Source organism: Ahaetulla prasina, chromosome 2 (genome assembly GCF_028640845.1).
Source record: "Ahaetulla prasina isolate Xishuangbanna chromosome 2, ASM2864084v1, whole genome shotgun sequence".
Taxonomy (NCBI): domain Eukaryota; kingdom Metazoa; phylum Chordata; class Lepidosauria; order Squamata; family Colubridae; genus Ahaetulla; species Ahaetulla prasina.
In genome coordinates, this window is record NC_080540.1 from 42,281,662 (window position 1) to 42,306,327 (window position 24,666).

The following is a 24,666-nucleotide window of genomic DNA, read 5'->3' on the forward strand; positions in this document are numbered from 1 at the left end:
GACGAGTCATTCTGCTGCTTCACAATGCCATGCATACTAACAGCACTGCAAATAATTTCCATTATGTACAGCTGAAAACTATACAGATGTTATTTTCATTGCTTTTCCTATGGTTTTTAGCATAGCTTATGCATTTTCTCAATGGCAAATTGGGTAGGTTTACTGGATCTCATTGGCAAAAATCAAGGTCACAGCTAGATGGCAGGAAAGAGACCCTCTCTTTGCTGTACTCTAGTACAGGGGTCTCCAACCTTGGTCCCTTTAAGACTTGTGGACTTCAACTCCCAGAGTCCCTCAGCCAGCAAAGCTGGCTCAGGAACTCTGTGAGTTGAAGTCCACAAGTCTTAAAGGGACCAAGGTTGGAGACCCCTGCTCTAGTACTTGCCTGGATGCTTAGAGGTGAGACCTTGTCTCACCTGGATAAAACCTGGATTTCTTGAATATGCTCCTCAAAATATTGGACTATTGTTCCATTTAATGCAATGCATTGTATTTCACTGATTAAAAACTACACGATTGGTCAGGATTTCTTTTTTCAGTACTATTATATAAAAACATTTTAGTTGGGAATACTTAAGCAGCAGCCTTGAGGTTATGGCTCCTGTTGTCTGACTCTGGGAGCTTCCAATGATGAAAACAACATCAGAAACAGTAAAAAAACAAACAAACAACAGCATAAAACCATGATTGAAACTCAATACAAATATAACCAGTCAGTCAGTGAATATAAATCCATCTAGGCATAATGGCACAGCCAAATCTTCAGGTCTTTTCCACAGGCTCATAGGGTAAGGATCAATATAAGTTCCAGGGGAATGTTACTCCAAAGATTGGGTATAATGACAGAAAATGTTCTCTTCCTCAGTCTTGTCAGATGCTGTTCCTTAGCACAGGGCTGTCAAACTCCCAGCCCATGGGCCGGATGCATCCCGCCCTGGCCACGCCCACACCCAGTTTAGCAAAGGGGAAAAAAATTCCCAATATGTCACGTGACGATGTCGTGACAACCTGAGTTTGACACCCCTGCCTTAGCAGATAGGATCCATAACATGCTTCACCTGCCAGATGGGTAGGTGTAATTGGGGAAAGTCTATCCCTTAAATATATATACATAGGAAGCCACAATGGACTCTTCACACAGTTATGTGGGGTTGTAGAGTGGGAAACACTTTGGTTGAATGGTGGTGCTCCTTTCAGGAAGTAAAGGAGCACACTATAAAAAAGACGTTGAGACTCTAGAAAAAGTGCAGAGAAGAGCGACCAGGATGATTAGGGGACTGGAGACTAAAACATATGAAGAATGGTTACAGGAACTGGGCATGGCTAGTCTAGTGAAGAGAAGGACCGGGGAGACATGATAGCAGTGTTCCAATATTTGAGGGGCTGCCACAGAGAGGAAGGGGTCAAGCTATTGTTCCAAAGCACCGGAAGGCTAGACAAGGAATAATAGATGGAAACTGGTCAAGGAGAGATTCAACCTAGAAATAAGGAGAAATTTTCTGACAGTGAGAACAATCAACCAATGGAACAATTTGCCTTCGGAAATTGTGGGAGCTTCATCACTTAAGACTTTCAAGAAAAGATTGGACTGCCATTTGTCAGAAATAGTGTAGGGTCTCCTGCTTGGGCAGGGGGTTGGACTAGATGACCTATAAGGTCCCTTCAAACTCTGTTAATCTGTTAAAGGAAGCAGAAGAAGAGCCGTTCCCCTCCTACTTCATTTGCCTATATCTTAGGCATGAGGTTCTTTTCAACTACTCCTGGGAGTCCCATGGCAAAATGTGGCCATGTTACCAAATTATGATTCCATCCCACAGAGTTACCAGCTTTTTCATTTAATTCTCCTACAGTTCAAAGGAAATAACCTACACTCATTGTGCCCATTGTGCATACATACTCATTACCTTTTCAGGGTAACCCAAGTTAGATAGAACACAGAAAACAATAAGAAATTGTAGACATGAAAAGCATGAGTGATGGATAACATAAAGCAGGGATGTCAAACTCGTATTATCGCATCATCACATGTCGTATCACAACTTTGCCCCCTTCATTAAAATGGGGTTGGGCATGGCCAGCACATGACGCATCTGTCATGACATGGGCCCTTGATATGAAGTAAGCTATCTAAACTTAGCTCATGCCAACATCATTCACTATACCTTCCAATCATTTGTCCTTGCAAACCCATCCTTTCCCTATGCCACTTCATGCACCATATTTTGTACTTTGTACATCTCACCTGTCTTTTTGAGGATCACATCAACTCCTTTTAGTCAAATATGCAACATCATAAATACACAAAGGACAGGTATGTTCTTATTTCCTACCAGCTCCTCAAATGTCACCATAAGCATTCCTTACACTTCTATTCAAAAATACCTTAAGCAACCAAGGAGCCATTATGATCTTTGTCTTACTCTCTTATCAATGATGAACAATTTGCTAAGCATTCCATTTATTCCTACATTTGCTTTGTTTCAATCTATAACACCCTTTTTACATTCAGCAACCAATTATCAACTCCATATTTTTGAAAGTCTTTCATGTTTCAAACTCTTGATTTTACCCCATACTTTCTTTAACTTAACAAAAATGCAAACACACTGCTTAATGACTTGCTAAAGAGCAAACATCTGATCTACTTAACCCCTGCCCGGCATAAAGTTAAAATGCACATACAATAGTAAATTTTACTTATTCTCACTTCTCATATTCCTCAGGCACAATCCTACCACTTTCCCAGGTACATTTAAGAAACAAATTATCTTGTCATTTCTGCATTCACCCTTGCTATTTCATTCCTTGTATAATGGAACATTTTTTCCAATTATCCAGCGTTGATGTGCTCTTCATGTGAAATTAAATAATTTGCACACCCCATTCCATAAGCAAATCACATCCATGATTTTTTCCAATTATACCAACTACTGCTAAAACCTTACCACTCTTCCAGCATGTTCCCACTTTTATGACTTCCTTTTCATTGTTTTCCATGCACATTTCTTTCATAGCATTTGTTTCAGTTCTGCTCTTCGATATATTGCTATCAACCTGATACAAACTTCTAAAATACTCTTTCCAGCATTAACTCACTTTTATTTCATCCCAAATCATGCCATCACTTTTGTCTTTCATTCCATTCACTTTGCTCCTTGTTTAGTCCTTTTTTTGAACGCCACCAAAACATTTAAAATTTCTGTAAAGCTGCCTACTCAGGAGACCAAAAAATGGAACTAATACCATCAAAACATCATACTCTACTTCGTCTATGTGCAAAGGAATAATAGATTTCCAATCTGTTTACAAGTGCAGAGTTTTAAAATTAACTCATTCTAAATGCAAGTGATGCAATTACACATGGACTTCTTTCAACAAACAAAGAAACACATGTTTTCATTTTATTAATAAATAATTTATTTATTACCTTTATATCAGGGGTGCTATTCAGCAGGTTCTGACAGGTTCTGGAGAACCAGTAGCAGAAATTTTGAGTAGTTCGGAGAACCAGCAAATACCACCTCTGGCTGGCCCCAGAGTGGGGTTGGCATGGAGATTTTGCAGTATCCTTCCCCTGGAGTGGGGTGGGAATGGAGATTTTGCAGGATCGTTCCCCACCACGCCCACCAAGCCAGATCACACCTACCAAGCCATGCCCACAGAACCAATAGTAAAAAAAATTGAATTCTACCATTGCTTTGTATCCCACTTTTCTTAAGGAACATGTTATGTTACATATACATCATATACATATACATGCAAAAATTGACTTCAGCTTATCTAGGAAGCATTGGCTCTTCTGGCCAAGATCAACTACCTTAAGCAAAGAATATTTGCTTTGTAGATTATATCTTTTGATAATGCGGTTGCCATCTGAAACTTTCTTATAAAACAAACATTGATCCTTCCTTAAAATAACACAAATATAATTAATGAGCTTGTGAGTTAAATTTGTTTGTGAGTAGGATTAGAACTAGTAAATTTAATAAATAAATAAATAAATAGTAGGTCTTCATTTACAGTCAAATCTCAGTTGTGACATTCATTAGGTGACTATGAGTCAACATCTCCCTTTTTCTGTCTTAGTGTAATTAATTCACATGTTAAATTAACATGGCATGTTCCTAGTTCCTACTAGTTCTAATCCTACACACAAACAACCTTAACTCTCAAGCTGACTAATTATATTTGTGTTATGTTAAGGAAGGGACAATGTTTGTTTTATAAGAAAGTTTCAGATGGCAGCCGCATTATCAAAAGATATAATCTACAAAGCAAATATTCTTTGCTTAAGGTAGTTGATCTTGGTCAGAAAAGCCAATGCTTCCTAGATAAGCTGAGATCAATGTATATGTATATGTATATGTATATATATATATGATGTATATGTATATGTGTGTATGTATAAAATATATACTCAGTACTTATTGGATGATTCACTGGTTGCTGTATAACTTATCTTTACAGAAAGATATTTCCCTTTGTAGAAATAATATAGTTATCTTGGTGGTTTGATCTGTGATAGCCCTTTTGTATATGTGTATTGAACTTGTGGAAGTTCAAACAATTATCCAGTATATAGACCCAGTGTATGATGTAGAACAGGGGTGTCAGACTTGTGGCCTGTGGGCCAGATGCATCATGCGCTGGCCACGCTCACCTCCGGTTTAGTGAAGGGGAAAAAAGTCACAATATGTCATGTGACGACAATGTGACGCCACAAGTTTGACACCCCTGATGTAGAAGCTGGATTCTATTGGACCATGTCCCATGATGCAGGCCCATTTAGAACAGCTAACTAATTACATTAGCAAGTCACACATTCCCATTTTCATTAGTTTGAAGAGCAGAACTGAGAATTGCTTATTTGAACCACTATACAATTTGCATCTCTCTTTCTATCTATATTCTTCAACATGATCATCAGCATCAACATGATTATCATATAAGGTTACTGTCAGAGTACGCACAGTGTGACTATGTGAGACAACCCAGGAGCAAATACAATAAACAGAGGTTTGTATTTAAATAGTGGTTTTATCTATAAAGTATATATACACGTACTTTAGTCAGACCTCAAACAAACAGCAATCAACAATTACAGTATGGAAGCACACATGGAAAAAGAGATATGCCCTAAAAGGGCATTTTCTTATTACAGGCTCTTAAAGTGATATCAGCCCAAAAACCTTGCTGACTTATTCCTAGCAATCCATCATTGTAGCAGCTGATCAGATCTTAAATCATTACCCTGACACATTGGTGACCCTGGGACAGTGTAGCTATCAAAAATACATGCCAGTTGCCCAGTGCTTGAAGTTTGATCCGATGACCAAGGGGATAGTGCAACTGTTGTAAGTGTGAAAACTGGTCATATGTCTTCCCCCCCAATTCCATTGTAACTTTGAACAGTTACTAAATGAATGGCTGTAAGTCAAGGACTACCTGTAAATAACCTTCCTGCCCACCATCTCTCAGTTTATGGCCATATAGTGAAGAAAACGACATGATGTTGGTGGATCCTTGACATGTGTGTACCTAAGGGCTTCCAATGAAGTTGTGTTTCCCAGATCAGTTTCCTGTGTTTTGCCACTGCTGCCGAGCAATATCAAAATCTCTCTTCCATCCAGCACGCCACCATTGAGCAACATCTACTTCTCCCTTTTGGAGAATATGAAATCATTGATTAAATTTTCAGAAAGCTTTTTTTATTTATTTCTTCCCATGTGACGGGTTTTTAGGGGTGGGGAGTTTTTCCCCGTTACACAGGAGAAGAAAACAAACAAATTATGACTGACTCGTGCCTTTCCCAGCTCTGCTATCACATGGGGGATTGCCTTTGCCCACACTAAGAGAAAGCACAACGGAGAAAGAAGAACCAATGAGTCACTTGCTATGGTATTAATTCATTCATTCATCCGAACATTTATATAGCTGCCCATTTTTAAACCAACTCTGGACAGCTCCCAATCACTGTCCCAGTCTGGACAATGTAAGTGTGAAATATTACTTTAAAATTCCTTTTAACATTTAAGCGAATCGTGGAAGTGATGTCCATTAGCCCTGTAAAATATCTGTAAAATGGCAAATGGAGTTTTTATGCACCCACAGTGCTATTTTACATATGCATAAAATGTCATTGTGCCTACATAAAATGACAAACAGCGTTTGTCTATTGCATCCAAAATCTGCTAAATCAAGGTCTGACGAACAGAGAATTTATTGTATTTATAAGGATTACGTGCATTTTTAAAAGCTGAAACAAAGCCTTTTACTTTATTTGATTTGTATGTTTTTCTCCAGGAGCACAAAGACACTTACTGACATCTCAGTTTATGTTATCCCCATAAGAACCCTGTAAGTTGGGTAGAGAGAGTGATTGTCCCAAAATAACACAATGAATTTCTGTGATTGATGATGGTAAAATGGAGCCTAAATCACCCTGGCTCTAATCCATGACTTTAACCACTACTTACATATGTATGTGCATGACAATCAGAATCTGTTCTGTTCCGTTCCATTCCCACAACCTCTTCCTGCTACTTGCTTGTGTATTGTTGACAATTTCTCTGCCAAATTACATAATTGTTTTCTTTGGAGAAATAAGGATTTCATAACCAAGGGGTGGATACCCAAAGAATAAACTCGGGAAATACCTTTGGTTCACAAAGTCATTGGAACACTGATGCCAGGCTTACTCATAATAGCCCTTTAGACTTCCAGCTATTAATTATTACACCACCATCTTCATTATATTGCCATGTCACAAATGTGGGAGGCAGTATGGTTAGATCATAACACTGTAATCTTGTAGTAGATGTCATGATACAGTTATAACGTCTGGTGGAGGTCTCTTTCTTTGATATAATTTATTGGATTCTCAAGGATGAATAGAAATAGATTTCCTTAACTTTCCACAACATAAGACAGAGAGAAAAAAAATCTCTCTTTTACACACACACACACACACACACACACACACACACACACACTATTCATTCCATCTATAATTTATTGCTATCCATCTTGCAGTTCAAAATGACTCTGAGTGGGCTTACAGCTAGAAATGTTTGAGGTGTTGAAGTTTTTGAGGTACGTTTACATATACAGGAAGCCCAAAATTTTGGGGAAAACTCAAACTAGCGGTGCTGGCTGCCACTTCTTAACTGAGCAGCAGATTGTCCCAGCATGAAATTTACTACCCCATTGCCAATCTCTATCTGGCTTTTACTGTCCTCGTATCAAATTACAGAAGACATTTGACTTTCTACTAAGGCAATGGGTGAAAAAGCCTAACACATGTTCTATACTTTATGAAGGAGGAAAACTAGTGTTTTAACATGGGTACAGCTAAGGATGAATTTAACCTTGGCTTATTTGTGAGCTGGGATAAAAAGAATTGCAGAAAATAGCTTTTGCAACACAATTTCATGCATTCCATTATTTTATTCATTCATTCTAATTTTATGTTTATCTTACTGATTGATATTGTATTGATTTATTATATTCTGCATTGATTATTTTTATAAATAACTCAAGATAACAAGCATACCTAATATTATTTCCCCCTCCTATTTTGCCCAGCACAATAGCTCTGTAAAGTGAGTTGGACTGAAGGAGAGAGTGACTGGTGGGTCATGGTTAAGGGCAAATGGGGAAGGGTATTTGCAATGAAGTAAAGTTAGCAAAAGGGACATGGTGGCTCAGTGGCTAAGACACTGAATTTGTCAATCGAAAGTTCACCAGTTTGAATCCTTAATGCTGCGTAACAGGGTGAACTCCCGTTACTTGTCCCAGCTTCTGCCAACCTAGCAGGTCGAAAGCATGTAAAAAAAATGCAAGTAGAAAAATAGGGACCATCTTTGGTGGGAAGGTAACAGTGTTCCATGTGCCTTTGGCATTTAGTCATGACCATGGAGATGTCTTCGGATAGTGCTGGCTCTTCGGCTTTGAAACGGAGATGAGCACTGCCCCCGAGAATCAGGAACAACTAGCAAATATCTGTGAGGGGAACCTTTATCTTTAAAGTTAAGAGGAATGCTAAGGATGCTAAGAAGAAGAAAAAGGCTTTTTCTTATGTTTAAGATAGAAAAAAAATAACCTGCTCTATGAAGAGGGCAACGTTATAATGGATAACAAAAAAGAAAATGACTAAACTCATAGTTTAACTTATTGACTGATTTGATTTCTATAACAGCCCGCCTCAACAAGTAACTCTGTGCAGTGAACATCATAAAATAAAACCAATTAATGGCACCAAGTAAAACTGTTACTATGGAACACAGAACATATAACAATAGAATTTGAAGGGGCCTCAAAGGTCTTAGTCCAACCCTCTACTCAAGACCCTATACAGACCTATAGATGTCAATTCAGTCAGGAAATGGGGCCCATAACACACTCAGGTTCCAGGTTTAGTCACACAACAAAGTCTTTGTGACTTTATGAAAAGCCAACCAGGTCATCCTTATATCTGAAGGGAAAGTATTCTAGAGGGCAAGGGTTATGGCAGAAAAGGCAGGTCTCCTGGTTCCCACCAGTTGACATTTCTTGACTGAGAGGAGCTCCAGCACACCCCATCTTCCTGCTTGATATGGACAGGTAGAACAACTGGAAGAAGACGGTCCCTTAGGTAATCCAATCCAAAACCATAAAGGGCATTAAAAATGATATCCAATATTTTAAATTTTACCCAGAAGCACACTGACAGTCACTGCAGGTCACAAAGTGATATCACTTGTGTTGAATACCCTCTACCGTGCAGCCATGTTTTGCACCAGTTGAAGCTTCTGAATGTTCTTCAAGGGCAGCTCCACATAGAGCCGTGGCCTCCAACTTTTCTGGCTCAATGGACTGGTGGAAGCAGCGATGGTGGCAGTGGGGGAAGAGAGGGGATGCTTTTGCATGAACGTGTGCCATTTTCACAAATGTACATGCATTTACTCACCACTTCCACGGTCCAGTTCCAAATGGACCAGGCCACAGACTGGCATTGGGGAACCCTGATGTAGAGTGCGTTGCAGTAGTCCAGACAAAAGCTCACAAAGACATGAGTGACTTGCTCTCTTTTTTCTGAGAAGAGGATACAAAAAGGTACCTTTTTTTAAAAAAAAATTTTTTTTATTTTTTTTATTTTTTTATTTTTTTTTGTCAAGCATATGTTAGACAACAGATATAAATATAAACATGATTATGAATACATGAAATGGATACAAATGAAAAGGGACAGTAGAACAGGGACGGTGGGCACACTGGTGCACTTATGCATGCCCCTTACAGACCTCTTAGGAATGGGTAAGGTCAAAAGGGAGGGGGCATTTCGACATTTTCGCTGTCCTCCTCTTGCAGCGGTGGGGGCGGAGGCGTTGTCACCTCGCCCTCCTCTCCGAGCCCGAAATTGAGTGCAGGCCAGCCGCGCCCAAAACGAGCCGGCCGAGCTGGCAAAGCATGCCGGCAGCATTTGGGCTCGTCCTGCCGGCCCAGCTGTTCCCGAGGGCAAAAAACCCTCTCCCTGGGTCGGCTCTGCAAGGGTAGACTCGGGTATAAGCCGAGGGGGCGTTTTTCAGCACAAAAAACGTGCCGAAAAACTCGGCTTATACTCGAGTATATACGGTAGGTTCAGTTCTGCCTAGCCTTTTGGTATCAGCCAAGGTCAGCTAGGTACTGTAGAAAATAAAAACAACATTTATGATGGGTATATTGGGCTAGAGAAGCAGGACAAAAATGCAATTTTATAGAAACCAATGTTACGTTTTTCACTTAAGAAGTAGAATTTAAATGCAGAAGTATAGGATGACAAAAATAATGCCTAAGTGAAAAGGAAACTGGATATATATATTGTTCACAAGCTGAATACAAAACAGCAGTGTGTTGTGATTGCTAAAATGGTGCATACACTATTAGAGAACATCAACAGAGGTAGATTCTTCAAACTAAGGGCCTGCCCCACTATATTTTCCACCAATAAATCCTCTTGAATAGTGTGTCCAATTCTAGGCAATATGTTTTAATGAAAATTCAGAAAAATTGAAACAGGGTGGAGGAAGTCATAGAATATTGAATAAACTAGAAGTGATACATTATATTAAAAGGAGAATCAGGGAAAAGGCCATTGCTAAGAGACACTGCGCTCGTGACATCTTGCTTGGATTACTGCAACGCTCTCTACATGGGGCTCCCCTTGAAGGGCATCCAGAGGCTTCAGTTGGTACAGAATGCAGCTGCGCGGGTGATAGAGGGAGCCCCTCGTGGCTCCCATGTTATACCACTCCTGCGCAGACTGCACTGGCTACCTGTGGCCTTTCGGGTGCGCTTCAAGGTCTTGGTTGCCATCTTTAAAGTGCTCCATGGCATAGGGCCGGGTTATTTACGGGACCACCTACTGCCACCGATCGCCTCCTACCGACCCGTACGCTCTCACAGAGAGGGACTCCTTAGAGTGCCGTCCGCCAGGCAGTGCCGACTGGCGACACCCAGAGGAAGGGCTTTCTCTGTGGGGGCTCCCACCCTCTGGAACGAGCTTCCCCCAGGGCTTCGTCAATTTCCTGACCTCCGAACCTTCCGCCGCGAGCTTAAGACACATCTATTTATTTGCGCAGGGCTAGCCTAGGGTTTTAGTTTTTAAATTTAGTTTTTAATGGGGTTTTATATTATTTTATTCTAGTGATATTTTTAATTCGGCCTAATTAATAAGCTTTTTAATTGTTGTTTTTACCTGTATTATTTGCATGTTTTTATCTGGCTGTGAACCGCCCTGAGTCCTTCGGGAGATAGGGCGGTATAAAAATTCGAATAAATAAATAAATAAATAAATTTGCAAGGAAGAGAAGGACTACCAGCTCCAAAGTCTTGTTCTTTGTTACTCCCAGATGGCATGACAATTAAAATGAGCACCAGTTGTAGGAAGGCAGATTGTGAGAGTTAGGAAATACTTCATAAAAATTAAGATCTGTTCAATAGTGGAACAAATTACTCAGAGAGGTGGTGGGCTTCCCTTCTTGAGTGATATTCAGCTGAAGGGTGGTCTGCCATGAAGCAGATGGTTGGATGTGATGGTTCTATGGCTCCTTCCAACTCTGTAATTCTGTGAGGCAAATGTGAGAGCTATTACTGATATAGTATAATCAGTACATATGGCAGATTCCAGAGCACCATTAATCAAAGAGACACCGCTTGTACCCAGGAACTTCTAGTCAGCATTTCGACAGAGGGAGATCTATAACATTTTTAAAACTTAGCAGTCCAATGAGGAATTCTGTCTGAATCAAACATTTCCATGTCCTGTTTGAAGAGCTGAAAAGGCAAATACTCTTTATCACCTACTGTAGAAAATATGATTCATTGTTTCATAAAGATGCTGGACTCCTCACAAAGAAAACTATCCTTGACAAAATCTTGAAGTGTTAAAAAGGGAGGAGTGGAAGGTAAACCTTCTCAAATTAAAGAGATCCTTCTCAAGTGAATCATTGCCATCCAGAGATGCTTAGCTCTCTGACACATAGCCCTCTAGAGGTCTATTTCATACAAAAAAAAGGAGTCAAGCCTTAAGATTGCATGGAAGTCACTTCCTGTGATCTATCTGCTTTGTCCTCTAATTTCACATATCTGTAAGATGAATATCAATATGTGAAGATACCCTTTGGTGAGTCTAAGCACCAGATTTAGGTGATATGATATCCTCCAGATGACTTGAATTGTAATCCACAATGCGCTTCGACTCTAACCATTTTTCCTACTGCCTCTCATGAATACTAATGATGGCTGATTGCAAATTCCAGAAAGGTTTTGAGCTGTATTCCAATGATAAATAAGATCAGAGACAGTATAGGAAAATTAAAGCTAGCATTTCTAATAGCATTGGTCTCTTTCTTTTTCTTTATTAGCTTCAAAATACTTGTACTACCGTGTTTCCCCAAAAATAAGACCCTGTCTTATATTTTTTTGAACCCTGAAATAAGCGCTTGGCCTTATTTTTGGGGAGGTCTTATTAATTCGAGGCATGTGGAGCAAGACAAGGCTCCTCTTGCCATCTTACCTGATTTCCAGCTCTGTCTCCCTAACCCTAACCAGAGGAAATGGCGGGGACCAGCTGTGCATGCGTTTAAATGTTTTCGAGGAGGGTTTATTTTGGGGGGAGGGCTTATTTTCGGGGAAACATGGCACTATTGATGACTGTATCTCCATCTTACTCTCCATGATTTACTTCTTCAAGTCCTCATTGGTTAAAGATGGGAGCATTATAAAAACTTCACTATGTAAAATTATTCAGAAGAATAGATAGTCAAGAGGGCAATTCATTGGACCTATCAAAAAACTATTAGATCAGAGCAAGTCACAATGTGTCAACTAGTCACAAAAATCTCCAATGAGAAATAAGAAAAGGAGAAGCTGCTAATAATAAAACTCTCGGCCAAAATGTAATAGATATTCTGTTGAGAGCAACATGCTTCTTGATTTACTTCTGGTACTTCCCATGCAGAGACAGGAAGAAGTAACAGAACAAGGCAGCTGATGTTAGTAGGAAGGAAAGGCACATAATGAGGAGTCCTTGATACTCTCTGGGCTTGGTTGTTTTCTTGCAGACATTTCATTCCCCAGCTAGATAACATCATCAGTGCTGCAAGAAAACAACCTAACTCAGAACCCCTCACTTCAACTCTGAGTTCCTTTATTGGCAACATTATAATAATCCAATGTACCAAAATCCTAGGACCAGTGGGAAACCAAAGTTGCTGATAGATTTATAGACCGCCAAACACACGGGGATAAATATGTTAAGCCATTCAATTCCCAAGGCCACAGAAAACTGTTCTAAAAGAGTATAACAATTTATCCCTGCAGATATGTGTTGTGAATAGAGTATTAGACAAAACTGAACAAAGAAGATGACGAAGCCTTGATAGTTAAATTCTGTGAAGAATGCTTAAAGGAACTGGATATGTTTAGCCTAAAGAAGAGCAAGAGAAGGCTGGTATGTTAGCAGTCTTCCAAAACTTGAAGGATTGTCATAGGAAAGAGGGTATAGATTTCTTCTCTCTCTAGCTCCTGAGGGTAGGGCAAGAACCAGTGGGTATAAGTTTTACAGGACAAAGATCCAAATTTGAAATAAGGAGGAATTTCCTGACCATAAGAGCTACTGTATAAAATTGTAGACGAATCTGGAGGGTGTCTGTCTCTGTACTTCTTCAAGCAAAGATTGGACAGTCAGTTGTCCAGGATGGTATGCAGAAACCTCATCTGAGTAGAGGGCTAGACTAAAACTTCCAGCTCCTTCCAGCCCTGTGACTTGAAGAAATCACTGCAATCTGCATTCTGAGAGTTAAAACACACTTTTGATGAGTTCATTCTGAGACTGACCTTTAAAATTTGTGAAGAAAGGAGGAGGCAGAAGAGAATTATGTGCAATGTTTCTTGCTGGAAAATTTATTTTAGTAATTTTAGTGGTAGTCAGTCCAAATCAGGCAAGAAAGATACGTTGCTAGAACCAGTAAGACTACTACAACTACCACTACCAGGGGTAAAATACACTTACCTTCACACCATTTCAGAAATGTGAACGTGTGCCGCCTCTTCTGGGTAAAAAATGGGACGTGATGACATCCCAGTGGGTGGCCGGAGCTTCCTGCTGGGGGCCCTACTGGATCGCGTGAGCTGGATAGATCCAGCCAGATTTCATCACTGACTACTACTAATAAAAGAACCACCAAACAGCACTCAAATATTTCAAAATAGAAAAGATCCCTTTATCCTACATATAGCTCTTTCTGTGTGTGCGTGTGTGCATGTGCGTGAAAGTAAAAGAGAGAAACAGTAGGAGAGAAAGAGAAATTGGTATTTTTTCTGCTCTGCCGCCGCACATGTTTATTTTTATTGAATTTATCGATTTCCTAGATATTATAGGTGGTCTACCATTTCTTTAATTTGTTTATTTGTATCTTGCCTTTTATTACTTTTACAAACAACCCAAGGCAGTGAACATATCCAACACAACTTCCATTCCTATTTTCTCCACAACAATCCTGTGAGGTGGGTTGGATTGAGAGAGAATGACTGGCCCAAAGTCATTCTGCTGGATTCCCTGGCTAAGTTGGGACTTGAATTCACAAGTCTCCTGCTTTCTAGTCCAGAGCCTTAGCCACTATATCAAGCTGGCTTTCATTTGCAAGTCATAGAGGAAAATGACAGGGCCCTTTCATAAGTGGGGCATATTCAGACAGGATAGCAATAGCAATAGCACTTAGACTTATATGCTGCTTCACAGTGCTTTACAGCCCTCCCTGAGCGGTTTAGAGTCAGCATATTGCCCCCAACAATCTGGATCCTCATTTTACTGACTTGGAAGGATGGAAGGCTTGAGCCAGTGACAACTGAACTGACAAATTACTGGCAGCAGGCCATCAGCACACGTAGCCTGCAGTACTGCATTCTAACCACTGCGCTACCACGGCTCATATTCTTAAGCATTCTTAATATCTTCTTGTTAGTAGCAAAGTCATGTCCGATCCATCACGACCTCATGGACAACATTCCTCCAGACCTTCCTGTCCTCTACCATCTCCCGGAGTCCATTTAAGCTCACGCCTACTGCTTCAGTTACTCCATCCAGCCACCTCATTCTCTGTCATCCCCCTTCTTCTTTTGCCCTCAATCTTTCCCAGCATTAGGCTCTTCTCCAGTGAGTCCTTCCTTCTCATTAGGTGGCCAAATTATTTGAGTTTCATCTTCAGGATCTGGCCTTCTAAAGAGCAGTCAGAGTTGATGCCCTCTAGGACTGACCAGTTTGTTCACCTTGCAGTCCAAGGGACTCGCAGGAGTCTTCTCCAGCACCAGAGTTCAAAGGCCTCAATTCTTTGGCGCTCAGCCTTCCTTATGGTCCAATTTTCACAGCCATACATTGCAACTGGGAAAACCATTGCCTTGACTATACCTTAATATCTGGAGAGGTTCTAAACAACTTTTAAGGCACTAAAATTTAATTACACCTTCATTAAAGTGAACATTTGAGAGTAAAAAGTAAGCGGCAACCAGAACAGATTTGTTGAGATGCCTTGTAAAAAAAAACACCAACCCATGCCAATAGAAGCTTTAAATCAGTATGTACCTAGATAGGAGATTTTGTATGTGGCTATGTGCATGTAGTTTTCTCCTGCAGGGCAACTTCAATGTTTCAAAACATAAATCTGTGGTGACTTTACTTCACTGCTAAGCAAGTCCATATCCTGAAGGAATGGTCTCTGAGAAAACTTAAAGACAGATCCTGGCACATATAAAGAAGCTGAAGTGCCTTGACAGTGGCAAGGAATAAATACCAAGTCTCTAAGACAGGGACTTTAGGACAGAGGAGAGGGCACCCCTGCTCCGATGCAAAGCGCAAAGCAGGGCTAGTCTCCAATGCAAGATGCAGACCCTAATTTTCCTGGAAGGCTTGAGTGCTTTTCATTCTAGGAAAGAAGCTCAGCCTTGCCCCCTCCGCGCCAGCGAAATACCCTTGGCCAGCGCTTTTGCTGACATTGACAGGACGCCTGCCGGTGTCTCTTTCGGCTCCGCCCTCGGCTTACGTCACGCTCCCTTTAGCCTTCTGGGAGTCGTAGTGCCTCCTCTTCGCGGATCGGCTGACACCGTCGCCTTGAAAAGACTACAGCTCCCAGGCAGCAACGGGAGGGAGGTGTGGGCGAAGGGGGCGGACGCCGCGGAGTCGGTCGCGGGGCATAGCAGTACGAAAACGCAGCCGAGTCGGCAAATAAGGCGAGTGGCGGCTGCGGAGCAAGTTCGCGTGGCCAGCGTTTCTGTGACCGCCGGGCAGGCTGACGCTTTGTGGGGAGGACGGGACGCTGCTTTCCCAGCCCCTGCCGCTGGGGCGCGGAACGAGACGAGGGTCATGCAGGCGGAATCGGGCATTGTGCCGGACTTCGAGGTGGGCGAGGAGTTCCACGAGGAATAGCACTTAGACTTATATGCTGCTTCACAGTGCTTTACAGCCCTCCCTGAGCGGTTTAGAGTCAGCATATTGCCCCCAACAATCTGGATCCTCATTTTACTGACTTGGAAGGATGGAAGGCTTGAGCCAGTGACAACTGAACTGACAAATTACTGGCAGCAGGCCATCAGCACACGTAGCCTGCAGTACTGCATTCTAACCACTGCGCTACCACGGCTCATATTCTTAAGCATTCTTAATATCTTCTTGTTAGTAGCAAAGTCATGTCCGATCCATCACGACCTCATGGACAACATTCCTCCAGACCTTCCTGTCCTCTACCATCTCCCGGAGTCCATTTAAGCTCACGCCTACTGCTTCAGTTACTCCATCCAGCCACCTCATTCTCTGTCATCCCCCTTCTTCTTTTGCCCTCAATCTTTCCCAGCATTAGGCTCTTCTCCAGTGAGTCCTTCCTTCTCATTAGGTGGCCAAATTATTTGAGTTTCATCTTCAGGATCTGGCCTTCTAAAGAGCAGTCAGAGTTGATGCCCTCTAGGACTGACCAGTTTGTTCACCTTGCAGTCCAAGGGACTCGCAGGAGTCTTCTCCAGCACCAGAGTTCAAAGGCCTCAATTCTTTGGCGCTCAGCCTTCCTTATGGTCCAATTTTCACAGCCATACATTGCAACTGGGAAAACCATTGCCTTGACTATACCTTAATATCTGGAGAGGTTCTAAACAACTTTTAAGGCACTAAAATTTAATTACACCTTCATTAAAGTGAACATTTGAGAGTAAAAAGTAAGCGGCAACCAGAACAGATTTGTTGAGATGCCTTGTAAAAAAAAACACCAACCCATGCCAATAGAAGCTTTAAATCAGTATGTACCTAGATAGGAGATTTTGTATGTGGCTATGTGCATGTAGTTTTCTCCTGCAGGGCAACTTCAATGTTTCAAAACATAAATCTGTGGTGACTTTACTTCACTGCTAAGCAAGTCCATATCCTGAAGGAATGGTCTCTGAGAAAACTTAAAGACAGATCCTGGCACATATAAAGAAGCTGAAGTGCCTTGACAGTGGCAAGGAATAAATACCAAGTCTCTAAGACAGGGACTTTAGGACAGAGGAGAGGGCACCCCTGCTCCGATGCAAAGCGCAAAGCAGGGCTAGTCTCCAATGAAAGATGCAGACCCTAATTTTCCTGGAAGGCTTGAGTGCTTTTCATTCTAGGAAAGAAGCTCAGCCTTGCCCCCTCCGCGCCAGCGAAATACCCTTGGCCAGCGCTTTTGCTGACATTGACAGGACGCCTGCCGGTGTCTCTTTCGGCTCCGCCCTCGGCTTACGTCACGCTCCCTTTAGCCTTCTGGGAGTCGTAGTGCCTCCTCTTCGCGGAGCGGCTGACACCGTCGCCTTGAAAAGACTACAGCTCCCAGGCAGCAACGGGAGGGAGGTGTGGGCGAAGGGGGCGGGCGCCGCGGAGTCGGTCGCGGGGCATAGCAGTACGAAAACGCAGCCGAGTCGGCAAATAAGGCGAGTGGCGGCTGCGGAGCAAGTTCGCGTGGCCAGCGTTTCTGTGACCGCCGGGCAGGCTGACGCTTTGTGGGGAGGACGGGACGCTGCTTTCCCAGCCCCCCTGCCGCTGGGGGCGCGGAACGAGACGAGGGGTCATGCAGGCGGAATCGGGCATTGTGCCGGACTTCGAGGTGGGCGAGGAGTTCCACGAGGAGCCCAAGATCTACTATGAGCTGAAAAGTCAGCCGCTGAAAAACAGGTGCGCGCTCCTTTCCTTGCTGCCTCCTCCCTCCCCCCGCAAAAAAAATCCACTGACTTTCCTCTGCCCTCCCCAAGCGTTTGCTTTAATCGATCCGACAGGCTGGAGCGGGGTATCTCTTGCACCGTTTAATAACGCTAAGTCCCCCCCCCTCCACTCCCCCGGAGGGCATAAAGCGAGTAAATCAGGACCGGGGTGGGAGGGTGAGGGGCTCCTTTTTGCCAGCCACCCCTCTCTCTCCCCCCCCCTCTCCACTTGCCCCGGCGGGGTTTTTGCCTCCTTTTGCCTGCTGCCCCTTTCCTGGTCAATCGGCACCTTCTCTCCTCCTCGCCCTCTTTCACTTTTGCTCGGGAATTCCTCGCCCTCCCCTCCCACCCTCGTCACCCGCACGGCGTTCGGGGTCGTGGAGCTGTCCTCTCTCAGGGACTCGCTCTTTCCTATCGCCGGTCGGAAAAGAAGGAATAACTTGTAGCCCGGGGGTCGTTGTTTTTGAGGGAGGGAAAAAAAACACAAAACCGCCCGCAGCGCAGGTGGCTTCGCCTTTGACTCTTTTTTTTTTTTGCTGACCGCCGCAGCTCCTGTAGAAAAAAAACAACATCCCAAAACACCCACCCCCCAAAAAAACCCCTCTCCTAAAGCCAGTGGTTTGCTGTTCCGTCACCTCTCAAGTTTTTGTAGACTTTTGTTGTTGTTTGGCTTTGCAAGGTGTGCGGATAGCGCCTGGGGGTTGTTGGTGGCATGCTCGGGCAGAAAAGGGGGTTTGCCTTGGGGGGGTTTGCCTTGGGGGGTGGGAGGGTGGGGGGGTGTTAGGAAATGGGTATGGTAAAAGAGAGGGGCCCCTCAGCTGCTGAACGCCCCCCCCCCTCTTTCCAGTTCTCCACACACCTACCCCACCCAACAATGTGGGTTTATTCTGCTTCTCCTTCAAACCACGACTCTCTCTTGACAGCCGGTGGGTGGGGGTAAGTGGAAAGGGGAGTGAGAGAGAAAAGAGGGAGGGCTGCAGAAGAATCCTGGATGTGTCTACTGGTGCTTTCAGGCTATTTGTAACCAAAAACAAAAGCAAAACTTTTTTTAAAAAAAAAGAAAAGAAAAGAAAAAAGATAATACAAATATTGAAAGGAAACAGCCTGGGCTATAAAAGCAGCCATTTAGTGAGTGGTTCCTGTCATAATAGCAGTTTTGTTTAGTGTGTGTTTGGGCGAGGAAGGAGGGGCCAAGAGCTGTGGCTGGTATTATGTAAAGGGTATTGTTGGACCTCTCACCAGAGGCATTATCTGGCCTCTGCTGGGAGTTACAGATTTCCACTGATAGTTGCATGTGTACTAAGCAATGCAGAGCGGAGAGAGAAAAACTCTTAGGTCTGTGTCTGCCTTGGACGGGCTGATCACATTTTGAATCACAAGGGTTGTTATACCATTGAATTGTTAGCCCAGTTACTTGTCTGAAATGGTATAAGTTCTCCTGTTTTGAGCAGGGGGCTGGACTAGAAGACCTCCAAGGTCTCTTCCAGTTCTATTCTGAATTTGATTCTGACTGGTACAATAGTGGGAACCTACTTATTTTGCACTATAGAGTTTGATGACTAAATAGTTTTCTTGATCCCATGTATAATTACATTGATCAGAACTATTCATACCCACTAAATACTGTAGTTGTCTTGATCCCATCTATAGATTACACTGTTCAAAATACTCATACACACTAAATAGTTTTTTTTTTTGACCCAATGTATAGATCACATTGATCAGTATTCATACATAGCATGAAGTGACAATGCAAGATACAATAAAGAAGACTGAGGCTGGATTCATATATTATATTAAGATTGTTTTTTATTTATTATAGCAATTTTTATTCCCCCCTTCTACCCATAGGGCACTTGGGATGGCTAATAATATAACATAAAATATTAACAATTTAAAATGTATAAACATAGCTAAAGTTGTTGCTAATATGAAAGGATCTGGCTGAAGACACATCTCTTTTTTCTTAAATGACGGCTGAGTTTGCATAGCACACAAGCTATTCAATTTATAGCTTGCTTTTCTACTCAATTAGATACTCATGTCTCTAAAAAATTAAATGCATACATTAAAATTCATACTAAAATCAATTAACAACTATCCTAGTGGAGGAAATGAATCTTTGTAAATGCAGAAAGCGGGGGCCAAACTTAATTTCTGAAGTGTGTGGCATAGTTTGGAAAGAACTAAGTGAGCCAGATGTAACAGACCTCTGCCAATTGCAGCGAGTAAATAAATACAGATCTTCAGAAAGGCTTCTCTTGAAGGCCTAAATGGTTGGACTGGTTCACCATAATGAGGGAGACAGTCCTTCAGATCATCAGCCCTTAAGCTATTTAGATCATTAAAGTTCATTTATTTAACTTCTGTAGGAGATGAGTAGGCTGAGCTAGAAGGCGGGGTTAAACATGTCATCAGTTTGGAATCATTGCATAGCTACAAGAGATCCAAGTGCAGCTTCCCATGAATTCCATTGACTCTTATCTAGTGCCAATTTAGCTTTGACCATTAGTTGATGAGTTTCATATGCATACGCAGCAATAATAAACTCTTCAGTGCTTTGAATTTAGTGAATGTCCCTGGTTCTTTCTGCCTGACAACATAGTAATCTACCCATTGCATTTTGTACCAACTGAGATTTCATTTTCAAAGGTATCCTCATTTAGTTACAGTAACCCATATACATAGTGATAACTTGAAGACATAGACATAATCTGGTCCAGGTAAGGCAGCAACTGGTCAAAGCCCCACATGGCCAGCGTTTCTACCTACTGTTCAGGTAGGAGTTGTGAATCCAAGAGAGGCCCCAAGTTGTGGACCAGTTTCTTTATGGGAAGAACAATCTTACATAGTTAATGCTAGCGCTAACTTGGAGCCACCATATTTCTAAACAAATAGTTACTCCCTCTTGCTGAGATAAAGTCAGAACTTCCTTCTACTCATTCATATCTTATCTCTGGTTTCACAGCATCTCTGTTTCTGTAATGTCTGTGGGAATGATCTTGGGAGTCAGGAAAAAGAGCTGCTTGCCTAGGCAACTGTTGTACAAGAGAAGTATTTTCAGACTTTGGATAGTCCTTGAATGAATACTAACACTACCTTTATTATAAGGTTATAGGAACAGATTCTTTTAAGTCTGAAAGCATTTCTTCCTTCCTTTACTTTAACTTTCAAAACAAAACAAAACAAAAGATGGTTTCTTCTGAGACTCTTCCTATCAGGAGCCATGGTGGCATATTGGTTACAATGCAGTACTGTAGGTTACTTCTGTTGACTGCTAGCTGACTGCAGTTTGGCAGATCGAATCTCATCAGGGTCAAGGTTGACTCAGCCTTCCATCCTTCTGAGGTGGGAAAAATGAGGACTCAGATTGTTGGGGGCAATTTATTTAATCATATTTATATACCGCCCTATCTCCCAAGGGACTCAGGGCGGTTGAGTTTGACCCTGTGGCTCCCGAGGACATGGACAGGTTGTTGGGTAGGCTGAATGCCACCACGTGTTTACTGGACCCGTGCCCCTCCTGGCTGGTGCTGGCCACTCGGGAGGTGACACGAGGCTGGCTCCAGGCGATTACGATTGCTTCTTTGGTGGAGGGCGTCTTCCCGGCCGCCTTGAAAGAGGCGGTGGTGAGGCCCCTCCTTAAGAAGCCTTCCTGACCCGCTGTTTTAGGTAATTATCGTCGGTCTCCAACCCGCCGCGCGAAGGTTGTAGAGAGTATGGTGGCATATCAGTTTCCCTTACACCTGGATGAAACTGTCTATCTAGACCCGTTCCAGTCCGGTTTCCGGCCCGGTTACAGCACGGAGACGGCTTTGGTCGCGTTGGTGGATGATCTCTGGAGGGCCAGGGATAGGGGTTGTTCCTCTGCCCTGGTCCTATTAGACCTCTCAGCGGCTTTCGATACCATCGACCATGGTATCCTGCTGCGCCGGTTGGAGGGATTGGGAGTGGGAGGCACCGTTTATCGGTGGTCCCCCTCCTATCTCTCCGACCGGCCGCAGTCGGTGTTGACAGGGGGGCAGAGGTCGGCCCCGAGGCGCCTCACTTGTGGGGTGCCGCAGGGGTCGATCCTCTCGCCCCTACTGTTTAACATCTACATGAAGCCGCTGGGTGAGATCATCAGTGGTTTCGGTGTGAAGTACCAGCTGTATGCGGATGACACCCAGCTGTACTTTTCTACACCCGACCACCCCAACGGTTATCAAGTGCTGTCCCGGTGTCTGGAGGCCGACGGGTCTGGATGGGGAGAAACAGGCTCAAGCTCAATCCCGCCAAGACAGAGTGGCTGTGGATGCCGGCATCCCGGTACAGTCAGCTAAATCCGCGGCTGACCATCGGTGGCGAGTCAGTGGCCCCGATGGAGAGGGTTCGCAACTTAGGCGTCCTCCTGGATGAACGGCTGTCTTTAGAAGATCATTTGACGGCCGTCTCCAGGAGAGCGTTCTACCAGGTTCGCCTGGTATGCCAGTTGCGCCCCTTTCTGGACCGGGATGCCCTATGCACGGTCACCCACGCACTCGTGACGTCTCGCCTGGATTACTGCAATGCTCTCTACATGGGGCTCCCCTTGAAGGGCATCCGGAGGCTGCAGTTAGTCCAGAATGCGGCTGCGCGGGTGATAGATGGAGCCCCTCGTGGCTCCCGCATGACACCCATCCTGCGCAGACTGCACTGGCTACCTGTGGCCTTCCGGGTGCGCTTCAAGGTTTTGGTGACCACCTTTAAAGCGCTCCATGGCATTGGGCCGGGTTATTTACGGGACCGCCTACTGCTACCGAATGCCTCTCACCGACCCGTGCGCTCTCATAGAGAGGGTCTCCTCAGGGTGCCGTCAGCGAGGCAATGTCGCCTGGCGACGCCCAGGGGAAGGGCCTTCTCTGTGGGGGCTCCCACCCTCTGGAACGAACTACCCCCCGGCCTTCGTCAGCTTTCGGACCTTCGGACCTTCCGCCGCGGGCTCAAAACATACCTATTTAATTGTGCAGGACTGAGCTAGATTTTAAATTTATGGGTTTTAACTGGGTTTTATTTTTTATATTTTAAAATACGGGCTTATAGAATAAGTTTTTTAATTGTTTTTATAGTGTATTTATGTATCTATGTGTTTTTTAAGTGCCTGTAAACCGCCCTGAGTCCTTCGGGAGATAGGGCGGTATATAAATATGATTAATAAATAAATAAATAAATAAATAAATAGGCTGACTCTATAAACTGCTTAGAGAGGGCTGTAAAAGCACTGTGAAGCGGTATATAACTCAAGTGTTATTGCTATTGCTGTACCCCCTTTCCTTCTATGGGTTCATACACCTTTTGCATGACAGGGGCCTACTTAGTGACTCTTTGTCTTATCTACAAGATCATCCTCACATACCATTAAGATTCATCCTAGGGCAGGAGTGTCAAACTGGTGGCATATATATGTAGGTATTGGCATATTGGCATATTCGGGTCTTTTCCTGTGTAAGGTTGAGAGTATCTTGGCGACGTTTCGATGAGGTCTCACTCATCATCTTCAGGCTGGTGCTTTCGGTTTCGTGCTTGTGTGAGCAAAGCATGGTTGGAGCTGCCGTTTCTCTATAAATACTCTATAAATACTACGAAAACAAATATATATATATGAGATATAGATTGATATGATACACACACACACACACACACACACACACACACACTTCACGCCACAGTGACTTCATGTAGATGTTGAAGAGAAATGATTAGAGAGTAGTACCACTCGCCTTCCCATTAATTCTGATGGGAAGCACCCATGGGTGCGGAATTGTGCTTTCACTTTGCGGTCCCTACAGGCAGTCTGGAAGATACCACAGTTGATGATATCAGAAGCTAATGAGAAATATAATAAGGCTAAGAGGAATGCAGTCCCACCCATAAGTTCATAGCTCATGGTTATCTATTAGAATGACCAGCTTTCTTTTCGTCCCACACCCAGGTCTGTTAAATACTGAATAGCAGCATATGACCAAGAAAAAGATTCATACATTTCATTAATGAGGCTAAATGTCAGGAAATCTTGGAAACAGTCCACCTTGATTACATTAAGATGAAATCTCTGTGAGTCGGTTTGAAGTTTGTATCTAGCTTCCCTAAGTGATGGGCTTAGGCCTTGCTTAAGAAATAGGGATAGTCTGTTGCTCCTTTGGCATGTTTTGAACAGCCTTTTCTTTTCCATGTTCTGAAAATGCCCTAATCGAATCCTTGCTGTTGAAATTAAAAGAAATTACAAAGAGTACAGATAATCTGCTTCATCTGAAGCTGAATCTTAATACTGACACTTTGATTTGCATCTGAGAATTTGTGTATGTTTGATAGTACAAGACATGTAATCCTGCTTTTCGCATTAGATAGCAGACTTCTTCCAGCATTTTGCTTCCATTGCAACATCTAACATTTCCCCAAGGATTGACCCTGAACAACAAGTGTAAGCTATCAAGGTGTGGATACTTTTTACGAACTCAATGATTTCAGGAAGAGTTGCTTCTTCAGCGCTAGGCCTGATTCTACACTTAGAAACTTCATTAAGTTCCTAAGTGGTTTTTAGAAGAATTTTAAAGAGATTTATTTCCTCAGGTTTTTAACCCTTGGGTAATTTTAATTGATCTCCATCTTGGGGAGAAGATGATGGATTATTACTGATATATTGTTGGTTTTGTGATTTTGATGTATTTTTTTCCTGCATTTGTAGTTTTAACTTGCTGTAATCTGCTCAGTTTATTTATTAAATTTAAATTTAATTTAATTTAATTTATTTTAATTAATTTTAATTTTAATTTAATTTAATTTTAATTTTAATTTAATTTAATTTATTAAATTTAAATTCTTATAAGAATATCTTAGAAATGATAGTTTAAAACATTAAAATGATAACTAATAACATTAAAATGAGCAAAAATTAGCTAATATAGGAAACAGTATATAACGGGGTGGAAA

At 42.7% G+C, this 24,666-nt stretch overlaps 1 protein-coding gene across 1 annotated transcript in view; it reads left to right on the forward strand.

The window, feature by feature from the left end:
• Positions 1 to 17,401: 17,401 nt before the first annotated feature.
• LOC131190485 (microphthalmia-associated transcription factor-like) overlaps positions 17,402 to 24,666 on the forward strand; it is a 138,777-nt gene continuing 131,512 nt past the window's right edge. The window contains exon 1 of the mRNA XM_058167810.1: positions 17,402 to 17,692. Coding sequence (XP_058023793.1) covers positions 17,589 to 17,692 — 104 coding nt within the window. The 5' untranslated portion in view covers positions 17,402 to 17,588. The remainder of the gene's footprint in view (positions 17,693 to 24,666) is intronic.